The sequence below is a fragment of the Octodon degus genome, unplaced genomic scaffold (genome assembly GCF_000260255.1).
Source record: "Octodon degus isolate 3935 unplaced genomic scaffold, OctDeg1.0 scaffold00219, whole genome shotgun sequence".
NCBI classification, from domain to species: domain Eukaryota; kingdom Metazoa; phylum Chordata; class Mammalia; order Rodentia; family Octodontidae; genus Octodon; species Octodon degus.
In genome coordinates this window covers 2,250,676-2,266,378 of record NW_004524795.1, presented here as the reverse complement: position 1 = coordinate 2,266,378, position 15,703 = coordinate 2,250,676, and the positions used below count along the sequence as shown (strand labels likewise).

At 42.3% G+C, this 15,703-nt stretch overlaps 1 protein-coding gene across 1 annotated transcript in view; it reads right to left on the bottom strand.

Annotated features, from left to right (window-relative positions):
- Shisa6 (shisa family member 6) overlaps positions 1–15,703 on the bottom strand; it is a gene marked incomplete at its 5' end in the record, with an annotated part of 316,675 nt that overhangs the window by 285,970 nt on the left and 15,002 nt on the right. Inside the window, one exon of the mRNA XM_023705426.1 lies at positions 8,971–9,131. Within this exon, the coding sequence (XP_023561194.1) occupies positions 8,971–9,131 (161 nt within the window). The remainder of the gene's footprint in view (positions 1–8,970; positions 9,132–15,703) is intronic.

Sequence of the window (15,703 nt, the reverse complement as noted above, 5' to 3'; positions counted from 1 at the left end):
AGAGAGAGAGAGAGAGAGAGAGAGAGAGAGAGAGAGAGAGAGATTGAGATTGCTTGGCCAGATAGGAAGTCAGAGAAGGATTGTGTCAATTTAAGTAAGAAGTACCCAACTAAATAGATCAGCATAGTTCTGGGTGTGGCTAGAGGGATTTACTGAGGATTTGCTGAAATTTACTGAGTGTGAATGATAGCAACCAACAGGCTTGCTGCCTGCATGGTATAAAAGAGAAGCGAAGGAAGGCCGCTCCTGTTTCTTTGGGAGAGCTCCAGTCTTCACCTTCACTTTGGATATCACCTCCTGGCTTCCGCCTACAGCGCAGACTCTGCAGCCTCCTGACAGAGCCTCACTCAGGACACCACAGTGAGCTCTGGGCCTCTGACTGCATCCTTCAGAGCTGCAGCACACAGGAAGTCCTTTCACACTCTTTTCCACAGGACTCTGCAGGTGGCCACTGTCAGCTAATCTTGTAAAAAAAATTTTCAGGTAAATTCTTATATATTTGTGTATCTTGTATTAAACCTGTTTCTCCAGTAAGCATTCACATGTCCAATGACCAATCCCTTTCCACTGGAGTACTTCTCTTAAAGATCCCATCACTTCTCATATTACCTCATTAGGAAACAAGTCTTTAACACATGTGACTTGTCTTTGGTGACAAGCCACATCCAAGTCGCAGCATGTTGGCACATCCTGGAGATCCTGGCCCAGGCCATCCATCAGCCCTCACAAAGCTTAGCTGAACAAGCTATAAGCAACACCACAGGCAGGGCCTCAGGAAGGGCACTAGGGGAAGTGGAACTTGACACTGATAGAGCTCTGCCTGTGGTCTCTGTCGGCCACTGACTCTGAGCATGCTGGTGAGGTGAGGGTCCCTACTCTTATTTTAAATGGAAGGAAATGGCAAAGGGAAAGTGTCTATGGCTTTCTAAGGATATTAATAGCAGACAGTGACAAAACAGAGTTTATTGGCTAAATTGAACCCACTGCCCATTTCTGTAAACAAAATCTTGCGGGAGCAAAGCAACACCCAATTACCTATGGTTGCTTTTGTGTTACCACAGTGAAGATGGATGGCTGCCACCGTGATCTTATGACCCACCGACCCTTTAACCTTTACGACCTGGTCCTTTTCAAGAAGAGTTGGCCAATGCCTGTTTATGGCCTGGTCTAATCAGTCCAAGCTATTCAAATTGAGCTGAGTTGTGGAATTTGGTTTTTCTGCTTCTGAACTTACAGGGCAGTACTGCATCACTTCTCCTTTATAGAGCAGCGTCCTCCTGTGGAGGAAGAAGACAGAGAAAGTTCTCCCACTGGTCCAGCTCACTATGAGAAAGGTGGAAAGCCTTCTCTGTTTCCCACTAACAGCCCATTTCCACTACTCCAACCATGGCAACTTTATTAAAACATGAATCAGATCATCACAATATGGATAACCTACACTATTCACTGTCATCTCTAAGACTGTGCACAATGGGCCTTTATCTACCTCTCTATTCTCGACATACCACCTGCTCCTTCCTTTTCTGTACAATCACCCTTGTGTCCTGATCCTTGAACATGTCAGCTTTGCTACTGTCTCAGGACCTTTGCGTTGGCTGCTCCTGCTGCACAGAATGTGCCCTCATCACATTTCCCCATGGCTGGGTTCTCCTACTCAATCAAATAGCAGCTCAAATGCTATCTCAGGGCCACACTACTAAGGCTACTTCCTCTCCCCAGTGTTTCTGAAAGACATCACCTGCCTGAATTCTGAAGTTATTTTCTTATTCACTTTCAATCTCCTACAATACAGTGGGAGCTCTATGAGTTTTTGCTTTGTCCATGATTAAATCTCAATATACCACATGATCTGGGTTACCAGCCAGAATGGACTAAGACATTTCTGAAGAGGGGATTGGGTTTTGAGGGCACTAACCTGCTTACCTGGCAAGGTCAATGGCCCAGGTTTGATCCCCAGTTTGGGTTGTCAGTGTTTGGGTTGTGTAATGAGACCCTGTATCAAACAAACAAAGATTTTGGGTTGGAGAGTAGCTCAAAGGTCTTAAGTGCTTACCTGAAGGTGCTAACCTTGTCAATGAGTTAATGCATTGATGAGTCCATAGCTGAATGGGCTATTGGAGCTGGGGTCTAGGAGGAAGTGGGCCTTGACCTTGGCAACCACACCTGGTTCCTGGCTCTTTCTTTTCTGGTTCTCTTCTTGTTTCTGATTTCCAGACACCATGACTGAGCAGCATCCTTCTGTTATGCTCTATCACCATGCCTTGGAGCCAGAGGATCATGGACTGACACCTCCGAAACTGAGAGCCTAAACAATCCTCTCCTCTTTTAATTTAAGGTTGTTATATCATTTGTTCCATCAACAGAAAGCTAAAGAATGCACTTGAACGGAAGTGCATTCATGGAAACCCAACCTCCACAATCTTTAAAGGATGTCTCTCCCACCTTATAGCCACCCTCAGAACCTCAATTCTCAAAGTTTGCTGAACATAGGAATAGTATAGGAAGTTTTTAAAACTATCAATATTATTGACCAGGTTCTACTCCAGACTAATATCTCACTGCATACTAGACACCAATAACATTTAGATCAACTCTGTCCACTTGAATATAATGTGGATTGAAAACTAGAGCCACATACATTCTTTTACTTTTTTTACAGTTGCACTAAGAAACAGAAAGAAACAGGTAAAACTGATTTTAATGTGGCTGAAGACCAACATATTGAATAGTGCAAATTTAAAGTAGTGTTCCCCTTGTGCCAGGTGATGCCCCGATAGGCCTCACACTCATATCCATGTTTAATGTGTGCTGCCTTTCACTTAAGTAACCCACATGCCCCAACTTGCATGGAAGCCGAGCACAGGCTGAGCCAGTGATCTCACTATTCCCAAAGACAGCAGAAGCTATCATCTCTGGAACAAAACAGCTCTGTTTGCTTGGGGATGACAACAAAAGCAAGATTTCATCTCCCATGAGATGTTGGAGTGATCCAGCTGTTTCCTGGACGTTAGATATACAGCCCAGATTTTCTGACTCCATGGGCAGCTTTAAAGCTATCCCTGGGAACACTGATTCTGGGCAAAAAGACTTCAAGTTCTGTTCCACGGAGTCTTTCTGTGAAGACAGATTGAGCAAAAGGGGAGACCTCACCCTGGGGGTCATCTCTCTAATCCCAGTGATGGATGCAAAGCTCCTGGCTTCTGCTTGTGCTGAGCCATGAAGAACTAAATCAGTCCCAGAAAGAGGGGGTCATGGGGTTAGGTAAGAATCTTGACACTGGAACTAGGGCTTCTCCAATTAGCTCCCTACCCAGTGACTAGCCTGAATCCATACCTACATTTAAGAGGTCTATTGAATGGACCACAGCCTCAGGGGATCTTCAACATACAGCTACATAACAAATACAAATGCCCTCACTCCTGTGTCCCTCCAAGGGCAGGGCCATCCTGTCTTCCATGCATTCCCCACATACACACAGTTATTGCACGGATAGAACATTCCTAGCAGTGCTCTTGTTCTAGGATGCCACAGTGATGAAAATATAAAAACCTGTCTTACACAAAGCTAATATTCTCATAGGGATGGTGATGGTAAGCAAATGAGCCCCAAATATATGATATCAGATAGAGTGAGTGCTCTGAAGAGAACAAAGCGGGAGATAGAAGAGATGACACTTGGAGAAACCTCTTTGAAATGGCTACAGTTGAACACTGAATTTCACAGCACAAATGCTTGGGTTTGAAAAACTTAAGTCTACAAGAACAGAGAGTTGAAAAGGCCTTGAGGTAAGATGATTGGTGTCTTAGAGAAAGATGGTCAAGGAGGCCAATGTGCCCAGAGACCACAGAGAGGGGCAGGTTGCAAAGCAGGTGAGAGTGGCTAGAAGGGAGAAGAGCAGGCCACCCAGCTGTGGCAAAAGCTCCCCTGCTCAACTTCACGGTATTATTCCTGACTCTGTGATGCTTACAGAGTCCTGCCCCTGGCTCCTTGAGTCTGCCACTCAAGGCAATGGCTTTGACAACAGGCAGGATGACTGATTACCCATTTATATAATGCACAGTGATGTGTAAATAGAGCATAAGTATTTAATGCTTCCAGCTGGTGTCAATCTTGATACGGGGAAGGTGGCTATCAAGACTGTAGAACTTAAACATATGAGCTCATTATACTGCTAGGGAAGATCATCCACACACCTCAAGGTAGGATCTTTGAGAGAAGTACAGGCCAGACAAGCATGCCAGGTCTCCCTTCTTGCCCCAATATGAGAACTAAGCTCACACCAAGTCTCTGAACTCTGAGCTCAGGGGGCCTGAAGCACTAGACATAGTGTAGTTCCTAATGACTCTGCTTACTGGAAGTTTTTGAATCACTTATAACATTTTTATGTGTGTGCCTGCTTCTCCCCATATCTCCATTCATGTCTGCACACTGATCCCTCTGTCTCTCACAGAAGCTTGATTCCTTTGCTCCCCTTGCCCCACCTGCAATGAGAGGACTTCTGGCCACAGCCCAATGACTCCAACCAGACCGTCTCCACCCTGCATGCTTTCATGGGAACCCAACCTCCACAATCTTTAAAGGATGTCTCTCCCACCTTATAGCCACCTTCAGAACCTCAAATCTCAAAGTTTACTGAACATAGGAACAGTACAGGAAGTTTTCAAAACTATCAATATTGTTGACCAGGTTCTACTCCAGACTAATTACATGAGTCCCTGTGGTAGATGCCAAACAGTAGTATTTTCAGAATTCCCTATCCAATTGCAATGTGCAGCCAAAATGGAGAATCACCATGACAGAAGACTCTTTTAGCTTTAACACATGTGCAATTTACTTCAATTTCTAGAATAAGTACAGCTTCTGATTTGGTAGGTCTGGGAAAGGGCCCAAGATTTTGCATTTTCAGCTAGCTTCATGAGATAGTTGCCACTGTTCATGGACCACAGTCTGAGCAGCAAGGTCTCTAGGCAGCCAGGCTTGAGAACTCCATGATGGACACAGGCTTCATAAGTCTTCTACACCCTAGTAAAAGTCCACTGTGGAGCTCCCTTTAAAGTTAGGAAAGGGCAGCTGGGTCTAGTGGTGCACCTGTAATCCCTGAAATCAAAGAAGCAGAGGCAGGAGAGCTGTAAACTCAAGCCAGCCTGGGCTACCACTTAATGAGACCTATTTCAAAACAGGAAAAGGTGCAAGGGACTGGGGATGTAGCACAATGCATAACACTGGGTTCATTCCTTCATACTAGATAAAAAGAAGTTTGGATGGGACTTACTGAGCCAGTTAAGGTGAAAGACTCTCAGATGAAGTGACCGACTGTTCTGTCAATGTGAAATTAGGAATTCCCACATGTAATAAATACTATGTTCTCTGCTGTGGAGACCTAGCTAAGAATTCAGTATGTAGTAAGTGCTCAATAAGTGGTACTTGTGGTACATGGTTGTCATTATTTCTATTATTATTGTAGGACTCTCACTCCAGTTTCCAGACCAAACAAGTGCATGTGTTTCCAAGCCTGCCCCATTTCAGCTGCATGGGTGCTGTTAGTCTAAGGACACTAACACATTACTTAGAGCTCTCATTCATTCAACACATTTTCCAGAAGCTATAGATACACTTGCATAGCCTAGTCCTGGACAACAGTGTTCGCTATGAATGGGAGTCTGTTTAAATGTTCTGTTTGATTTAACTCATTGAATTCTTAACACAATTCTAGGCATTTGGAGGTAGTAATCGCAGCAGCAGGATCATATATGTAGTAGATGATGATACCAAGAAAAAAGCCAGACCACAATTTTCCAAAGGTTCTCAAATTCTAATTGCTAGTGATTTCTCTACGATGCAGGTTCTCATTCGGCAGGTGAAGTTATCCTGGGATATTGCACATCTCACAAATCCCAGATAACAGTAATACAGAGGTCCAATGGTAGCACTTCAAAGAGCCAAGCTACCAGTATGTTTTAGTGGATCTTGGCATTTCTGGACCTTTCTCATAACACCCCCCTGAGCATTCCTATTGCTTTACTACAATTGGCAGTTGGTTGATTTATTTGATGAGTGACAAAAATCACAGTGAATTTCTACTTAGAACATTTACCCAAAGTTCTGTAAAGTTTTGCTCAAATTGCAATATATTGTGGCAAAAGATATCAGCTATTTAGAAAAGCACTATGTTTGTTACAAGCTACAGAAGATACAGCATGTTGTGAAACTGCTTTTACATTTTGGTTTCATGACTGTGAATGTTTTCTGGGCCAGAGAAACCATTCCCACCTCTAAAAGCAATAAGAAGAGCTACAATTTGACAAATACAGGGAGGGAGCTCCAGAAACACAGAAGTGAATCATGTTAACTGTAAAACCTCCATTCTCAACTCAGTGCAAGACAAGATGTGTAAGGAAACCACAAGAAATGACAATACCTCCTGCCCGGAGAAGGGTACTTATGAGCAAATCATGACTGTCTATTTGTTCAGACTGGATTCAGTACATGGGAAATAGCTCATTTGTGAATGAGGCAGAAAAATTGAACATAGAAGTGAAAATAAACCACCATGAGTGCTTTGCAGGTCAGAGTGACCGAAGCTCCAGAGTCACAGGCCAAGCTCTGGAGGAGACTGACTTCAAACGACGAATCTTTGGGACAACAAAAAACACCCTACCCACCACTGGCAGTGATGTCAAGGTCAGACTAAATAATAATCAGTGATTTTAAAGATTAGTTAGAATGGTGATTGTATGCAATCTCAGAGCCCAGTAATTCTCATTCTTTCTAACTAAAGGAAAAGTTTTAAGTATCTTGCTGCTTTCTCAGTCATGACCTCTAGGTAGGAGTTCCAGACATCCTTTATTTTTAAGGCTTTCCAATGATTCTAATATGCAAACAAGTTGGAGAATCATTGGTATTCAAAGTCGGTCCTTATGTATGAAGGAATCCATCTGGGCCATTGATTCTTCTCCCTGGGTGCATGTTAGAATCCATTTGTGGAGATTTTCATTTCTTGAAAGAAGGGTGATGGTCATTCCCATTCCTAGAAATGTTGGCTAATCTGTGGAGCTTGTGCATCAACATTTTCAAGAACCTCCCCAGGGTGCAGCCAGTGTGCAGCCGGTGACCACTGTTCCAGATGTTTTTACCATTATTCTGTTTGTTGCTTCCATTTAAATAACCCAGTACGTTTCTGATGGAAATGCATGGTAGACTCTGAAAAGGCACATCCCTCATTTGACCTTTAATTCAAGGATGTCTAACTTTGGAGGGAGGGTCTATGACTCTCCTTAAGTCCTATACAAACTGTTAGATGAATACATACATTCATCTGTCTATATACAGATAGATCTTCAAGAAAACCTATCCCTAGCTATTGCAAGGATTCAAAGGATTTAAAACTATATTAAAGGCAAAGGTGATTTCACTTAAGAAAGTTAAATAATGAGTGGAAAATAAATTTGATTTCAGCAGCACCTCTGCTAGTTTTGGATCGGGACACTACTATGCCACTTAGTGATTGAATATCTTTATTTCAAGTTCAGTTTAACCCTACAGCCCATCCTTTGAAAATCGGCAGAGTCCTGGATGTGAACTCCCCAAAAGACAGGCACCAAAGTACCGTAGGATCCTGGGAAGCAGAGTCAGTACTGGGTTTTCCGGTGAGACTTGTACTGGCACATGACTTATCAAGGTATAGAGACACTGTCTACTCAGATACTTTGCATTTGTGTTTCTCACTGGGTATGAATATTATGGTTTTCTAATCCTGACTGTTATGAACTATTTGCCTTGATTTAAATGTTAGTTTTCTCTCTTACTAATCATGTGACCTGAGGAAAGTTACTTAACTTTTTTTTTTAACACAATAAAGTGTTGATAATACAAGTAATTTTAATGTTGTTGTAAAGAATTAGAAATGCAAACTGTTCAGCACGATGTTTGGCAAAGAATATGTACATTATACTGCTGCTATTACTGATATTTTTCTTATTATTAGCACTTTTATGGCCTTGCCAGAGTTAGCAAACATCCTGCAGCTTTACATATTGATCTACAGGATAACAAAAATAAGCCCAACCCAAAATCCTTCACAGTGTTATAGTAATAACCAAACAAAAGAAACAGGAGGTACAGTTAGCCCTTCATATTCCACAGGTTCGGCATCCAACTGCAGGGTTCAACCAAATGCAGGACTCCACCCAACAGATTTCAGCCATGAATCAAAAATATTCAAAAAGTTGCATCTGTACTCAATGAGTCCAGAGATGTTAATGCTTAAACAATACAACAAGACAAACTATTTCCAGAGAATCTATAATGTGTTACATATCACAGGTAACCTAGAGATGATTTCAAGCACCCAGGAGAATGTGTGCTGGTTACACGCCAACACTATGCCACTTCTTAAAAGGATCTTGAGCATCTACACATCTGGTATTCTCAGTAGCTCTGGAACCAATTCCTCCACACATACCAGGCTCCATTGTACATCATCATCATTATTTGGCAACTTATCATATATTCAGGGAAGTTACAGCCCACAGTAAAGGGGTAGCTAAAAATACACACAACATCCCCACATTTAGGAAGTACTCTGAGATTCCAATTATTGAACAAGCTCAGTACCTGAGTGCATGAGTTTTTGAGCATGTCCAGTATTCCAGTCAGCCTAAACTTTCACACCACACAGGTGAATAGATGGCCATACTCCACTGGGCTGCTGCATACTACCTCTCAGAGGAGAGAGTTACACCAGCTACTCAATGCCACAGGTGCCTCAAAGCATCAGCAGCCCTTGTTCAGCCCAGACACTGGCCAGCGGTGGGCCCTCTCACTCCACAACCTTCCCAGGTAAAGTCCCCACTCCACCAAGACACTCCTCACCACACAGTACAGGTCCAGTATCTGGCCCTCCAGAGAAGAACATCGCTGAAACCTTTCAACTGTCTCAGAAAAGATTCAAGGTGATCAGCACACACTTACCCGGAGTCTGCTTGGCTGTACGCACAGGGGTGTAGTGGTTTTTGGAGGATGATCTGACAGGCGTGTTATCTTTGGGAGAGGTATCAATAGCCGAGATAGCTTCTCTTTCACAGTGTGCTATGGGGATTGGTCCCTGTTGTCTTAAGATGTCAGCCAGAGCCCTACAGAAGGAAGAGATCACACAGTGAGACTCACATGCACAGCCACAGAGGGAAATGGCTCACTTTTGCAGGTCCTTTGAGTCCACAACCTAGAGGAAGAGACAGAGTCATGGCATTCAGTTCTCAGTCGCCACAGCCTTATCTAGTGCTGGGCTCAGTGGATAGGTTACCATGCCTGATGGTGCAGAGGCTAAGGCTGTGATTATAATTTTTCTGAAATTTATTCCTTCAATATACTGGTTCACCAAATATTCACCTACACTGTCCAGAACTGCCAATGACTTGGCAGTGGAATATCACCTTGGAAAAGGGCTGACACCCCTGGCCTCATGTGCAGCAGCAAGATATGAACTATGAGGGGACGAACCTCTCCTGCACACATGGAGTAGGATGCACTAGGTACTGATAGCTCAAATAAGTATAACACATCACTCCTGCTGTCAAAGAAAGGTGTGATACAGCTGCAGAGGCAGGATATTCAGATAAAAAGATAAACAGCAGAGCACATGGATGGTACAGACGGTGAAGGCAAATGGAGTTCGGAAGAGGCAACAATTACAAACACAGAGGAAAAAAAAAAGCCACAGGAGAAAAGAAAGATACACAAAAGCTTTACCTGAGTGGAGAGATGAGCCCCCCTCTGGAGACCCAATGACCCAGAGAAAGCAGGTTTTATTTATTTAACCCCTACCTTCAACAACCAAACATGCTTCTTGAAGACTTGGCAGGTAGTGGTCCCTGCAAGAATGGAGATAAATAGGACCCCATTCCTGCCCTCTAGAAACTCACCATTTAGTAGTAATTGCTCCCTGAACTAGTTTCAAACAGGATTTCTTCACTGGATGACAAAGGAGATGGCCAGTGGTCACAAGAACAGAGACTTCTGGAGTGTGGACGATTGTGGGCAAGCCACAGAGACCACATTTGGATCACGCTCATTTTGAACCAGCAGGGCAAAGACTCTTCCAGGTACTTGGGTTGCCCCCAAGGGTGGTGGGGCTCCATAACTCCAGGCCTGTCTGAGCCAGCCCTTCCCAGCTGAGATCATGCCCTGCCCACCCTACAGCTCCCTTCACATCCTAGCCAGCTCTAGTAAGCTACTCCTGTGGAAAGTGACAACCACATAGTGTCTGAGAGTGAATGAGTTCCTCCCATTATGCCTCCTGTGACACAATGAACCTTCCTAGAAGAGCATCAGGCTGGCAATCTTATCATTTAGTGGCATTTATATAGCAATTTCAGATTTTCAAATGCTCTCTCCTCACTGACGTTCTTTTCTCTCCACCTGTCAAAAGAGGAAGAGACACACATCACCACCCCCGCTCACTTCCACGGACCTAACAGTCAGGCAGAACACAGAACCTCATGTTCAGCCAAAAGAAATAGGGGAGGCCTTAATCTGGGGCCACACATCAGTCAAATGAGTCCTAGGAAAATGAAAAATCATTGGCCTGGAAAGTTGAGGGTTTTAGGTTCAAATCTCAGCTCTGTCTGTGATTAGCCATGAAGCTTTGGGCAGATAGGTTAACCTCTAAAGTTGAAATGTATCACTTCTTCCCCATTGTGAAGACAAAGAGTTAAATTAACATTTCTAAGACCTCTTCTGATTTTGACATTTGGTAACTTTACCTTGTGTATCTTTTTAACCTCACATTAATGCAGGCCTCCTAGATTCTTTTATCCTTCTGATGATCAAAAACTCTTCCCTACCATTTTTCTGTGATAAGAAAATAGTGAGTTATAAGATAATAGACATGTAGGCCAACAGAATAGAACTGAAAGTCTCAAAATAAACTCATACATCTATGGTCAATTCATGTTTGATAATGGTGCCAAAATTATTCATTGGAAAGACACTTTTCTTTAAAAAAAAAAATGGTCCTGGCATTAATAGTTTTCCACACATAAAAGAATAAAGTTAGGCTCTTATCTCACCCTATACACAAAAATTAATCCAAAATGGGTCAGACACCTAAATATTAGTACTGAAGCTACAAACTCTTAAAAGAAAATATGGAAATAAATCATTGTGACTTCTCATACTTCACAATGGCTTCTTAGATATAACATCAAAAGCACAAGAAAGGAAAGAAAAATAGATAAAAACATTTGTGCACCAAAGGATCTCATCAAGAAAATGAAAGGCAATTCACAGAACAGGAGAAAACATTGCCAAACACATCTCTGATAACAGACTTATATCCCAAATATATCCCAAATATCCCAGTATCTTGCAACTCAAGAATTGTGGAGAACTGAATATCTCAATTTTAGAATGGGTAAAGGATTTAAAGAGGCGTCTCTCTAAAGAAAATATACAGGAAAAGTAGTTCAGCATGGTTAAGCACCAGGAAATACAAATCAAAATCACACTTGGCTGCCATATCCATTCATATATACTCGCATAGCCACAAATAAAAAGACAGATAAGCGTAAGTGTTGACAACAATTTAGAGAAAAAGGAATCTTCACATTCTGCTAAAGCAAATTTAAAATAGTGCAGCCCCTTTGGAAAATAGTTTCACAATTCCTCAAAATGTTAAATCCGGAGTGAATATGTGACCCAGCAATTCTAATCCCAAGTATTCTAAAAAGAAAAGAAAAGATAACCATAAAGTGTCACATGAAGGAAGGTTCATGGCAACCATATTAGCAAGAGACAAAGGGTGGGTACAAGCCAACTGGTCATCCGTTGAATGGATAAACACAATATGCATGCACGCAGAATAGAATTATTCAGTCACATCCTGAAAGCAAGTGCTAACACTCAATTATTTGTCCAATCTTGCCTAACTATATCTGTTAATCTGAGCAACAGATTTGATAATAAAAGATAGAAAACATGACAACCACTGTTAATTAGATATTCCTGTTTTGAAAATTGGTAGCATATGTATTGTTGTATGTTACCCTATTTCTGTCATTTTTTTCTATTTATTTTTGCTTCTGTTTTTACTCTTCAAAATAAAATAAAGGGAAAGAGAATTATTCAGTCATAAAAAGGAAAGTAGTAATGACACATTCTATACCATGAAAGAATCTTAAAAATATCATATTAAGCAAAAGAAGCCAGTCAAAAAAAAAAACTTCATTTATATTAAATGTCCAGTTCATTATCTAAGTAGCAAGCAGACTTGTGGTTACTCCAACGTTAGGAGGGGGCTGAATGAGGAAAGTTTAATGAACTAATGATGGTAGACAGCTGTAGCTCAAATGTTACTCCCCAGAGAGTTCTACCCTTTCTCTTATTGTCCAAGTTCTTATGCAGACTCCTACTTCTCTGAAGTCTGTGTAGAAGACCGGAGTCAGGTGATTAGATCCACTCCCTTTGATTAGCCAAGACCAACTCTAACTTGTGTTTCTCAACTAGGGCGATCTCGCACCTGCTCCTGAAATATTTGGCAGTATCTGGACATATTTTTGGTTGCCACAACTACAGAGACAGGTAGGTGATACTGGTACTTGGTTGGTAGAGGCTGGGGATGCTGTTTCCCACACTGCACAGGTTGCTCTTCATGGCAAAGAATCATCAAGTTCAAAATAACAGTAGCACTAAGGCTGACAAACTTTGATTGACACCTACTCAGCAACTCAGGAAGTAGAGGCTTCATCCTCAAGGCAGGGCTGCCTCCCTGAAGGCCAGCAGGTTCAGTCCTTGCTGCTGGACAATAAGTGGTATCTCTTGGTTGGAGTAGAACTGCTTCCTCCTATCCCTGGGCTATAGAATGAAAGGAAATAACTTGGGAGAGGGGGCTTTGGATACCAGTAGTCTATGTTGCACTAGGCAGCAGACCCAAGCAGGAAAACCGTACTAAAAACTGTTTTGAAAGCCCCATGAAGCAGGGAAATGTTTCTGGTTCCACAGCTACTCCTGAGCCATTCTCCAAGACCCAAACTTTCCTAGCATTCTCTGGCAACTAGAAAGAGTGCCTTCATCCCAGACTATGTGGCCTTAGGAGCAGGTTCCTCTGCCAGCTCCCCGCCCCCATTTCCTTAGCTCAGTGACCTCCCTCTCTGTTCTGGCTCCTCTCCATCTTCCATCCTTTGCTCTCTAGGGTGCTCAATAAATATTATTCTAATTCTGAAATGCACAACCCTGGTCTCAGCTAATTAATTTGGATCTGCTGGAGGAAATGGGTTAAGGCCTGAGCTACTTTCTAACCACAGGAAAGAAAATTGGTCATTGAGGAACAGTCGAAAGGATTTTTTAACAGTGGGCAGGGCAACAGCTTTCAGGGCTGATAGGATGGCTGACAGACAGACAATGACAAGAGAGACAGAGACAGAGTTAGAGACAGACAAGAAAGGAAACAGGTAGGGATTAACAGGGAGAAATGAGGAAGATAGAGAAAGAAATAGGGATAGAGATAGGGATAGAGACAGGGACAGGGGCAGGGACAGGGACAGGGAGAATGAACTCCTAGGAAGAAAGAAAAGGAGAAAAGAGAAAAGAGAGAGACACTGCAGGCCAGAAGTAGACAGGGAAGGTGACAAAGTCAGACAGAGACAAACAATTAGAGAGTGGAAAAGAAAAAGAGTCAAAGGGATATTCAAGTCAAAATCAGTTCAGAAGACAGAGATGGTGAACAAGGCTGGAGAGAGACAATCTGAGGAAAAGAAATTCAGAGGGAGATACACAGAGCCAGCACCATGAGGAAGTGAGAACAAGGCTACCAGTCACAGGCCCAGGGGTTGCCCCACCTCAACCTTAACAACTCAAGAACACGCTCCACTCCAAGTCCCCCTCCCTGCAGGCCACTTTTGCGGCAACATCTGATCTATCAAACAAAGGAATTATTTTGCTTGACTTATCTGGATTATTGCCTATGTACACTGCTCCCTTCTGCACAAGTCTTCTTTAGCTTTTTGTGATGTGTGGGGAGCAAGGAGAATAGATTAATTGGGCAGCAAATCTGAGAAGGGAGAATGTCATTCTGATCATTCAGGGTAGGAGACTACAGTCTTCTTCAGTGTTCAGTACTGTGCATCAGTCTCTACATAATGAAAATACCACCTTACATCCGAACAACACTCAAAAACTTCTGACTGTGTTCGCCTGCTCCAACTTGAGCTGAGGCATCCTTCACATTTTGACTGCCGCTTACATACATCTCAGTTGCCTACAAATCTTCAGTTTTAATGAATCTTTCTGGTCTCTCCAGCTCGGCTGCTAATTTAGCAAATACCTGTTAATACTGGGGCATAGAGAAACAATTAGTAAATGAGTGAGTCAGTTCAAGATCAATTATTTATTTGCTTACAAGTGTTGTCAGTGGTCCCAAGGAAATAAAAGCATATTTGAACTTTCCTAAGAGCTTAGTTATCTCGATGCCTAGAGGGACAAAGCACAGGCAACCTTATGGCATGCTACCACCTGCAATCAAGACATGAAAATTTTTCTTAAAATGGCAAATAACTTCTCTTTAGCAATATAAAAATAAAAGTTTGTAACTTTCCTTCATGTCTTTCCCATTGGAGAATTTAAGGACTATCATTTACTGAATTATCATTATGTGGCAAATACTGGGTAAAAATCTCATTGTGTTATATCCTATAACCTCCAAAGAAACTTATATGGTATGGGTCATAGCCACGTTTTACTAATGAGAAAACAAAGACTCTGAGAAGTTTGCTTGCCAAAGATCATACTGGTAGTAAATAGTAAATCTGGATTTCAAAGTATGGAGGATAAACTACAGGTACTAATTATACTTGTATACCACTAGGATGCCCATCCATAAATATATCCATCCATGCATCTGTCCAGTTATCCATCCAGGTATCCAGTCAATCATATATTCACCATCCATTCATTGATTCTTCTATGCACCCATCCTTTGATCATCTACCCACCTGTCCTTCCACTGATCCTTCACCCAACCATCAATCTATGCATCTATCCACTGCATCCATCCAACCACCCATTGATCTCCCCATCCACCCATCTTTCTGTCTATCCATTATTCATCCACCCATCTACCCACCTACCCGTTCACCTACTTACCCATTTACCATACACCCATACATCCTCTATTCCATTTAATCACATTTTGTTTTTCACCTCCCATGTCCCTGCAATGTTCTCTGAACAATGAGATATTAGAGAGGTTCAAGCTTCAGAGGAAAGATCTACCCAGACCTAAGAATTCAGCTGCCACTCAACTGCTCAGCTTTATTCATCTTTGGAAGTCATTAACAACAGCTTTGAAACTTTCTACACTATTTTAGCAGCCAACCATTTCTGCAGACAAAATCCTAAGCAGAACACCAGCTTCATTCTCTACATCTCTGCTCTGCACAAAGCCAGAACAAGGAGCCAGAACCCTGCTCTCCTAGCTCGGCCTTGCATCCAGTAGTTCCTCATCTTCATGGATTTTCCAAGTTTGAAAACAAAGGTGGCAAAAGGAAAACTTAAGTCCCCTCAAATTAAGTGTGCAGTCTATGGTCTGCTCTTTTTTTCTCTCAATTAATATATTGTTCTGTCTGGGAATATAGCTAAGCAGCACAGCACTTGCTTGGCAAGTGAAAGGTCCTGAGTTTGATTCCCAGGACAACAACAACAATAATGAATA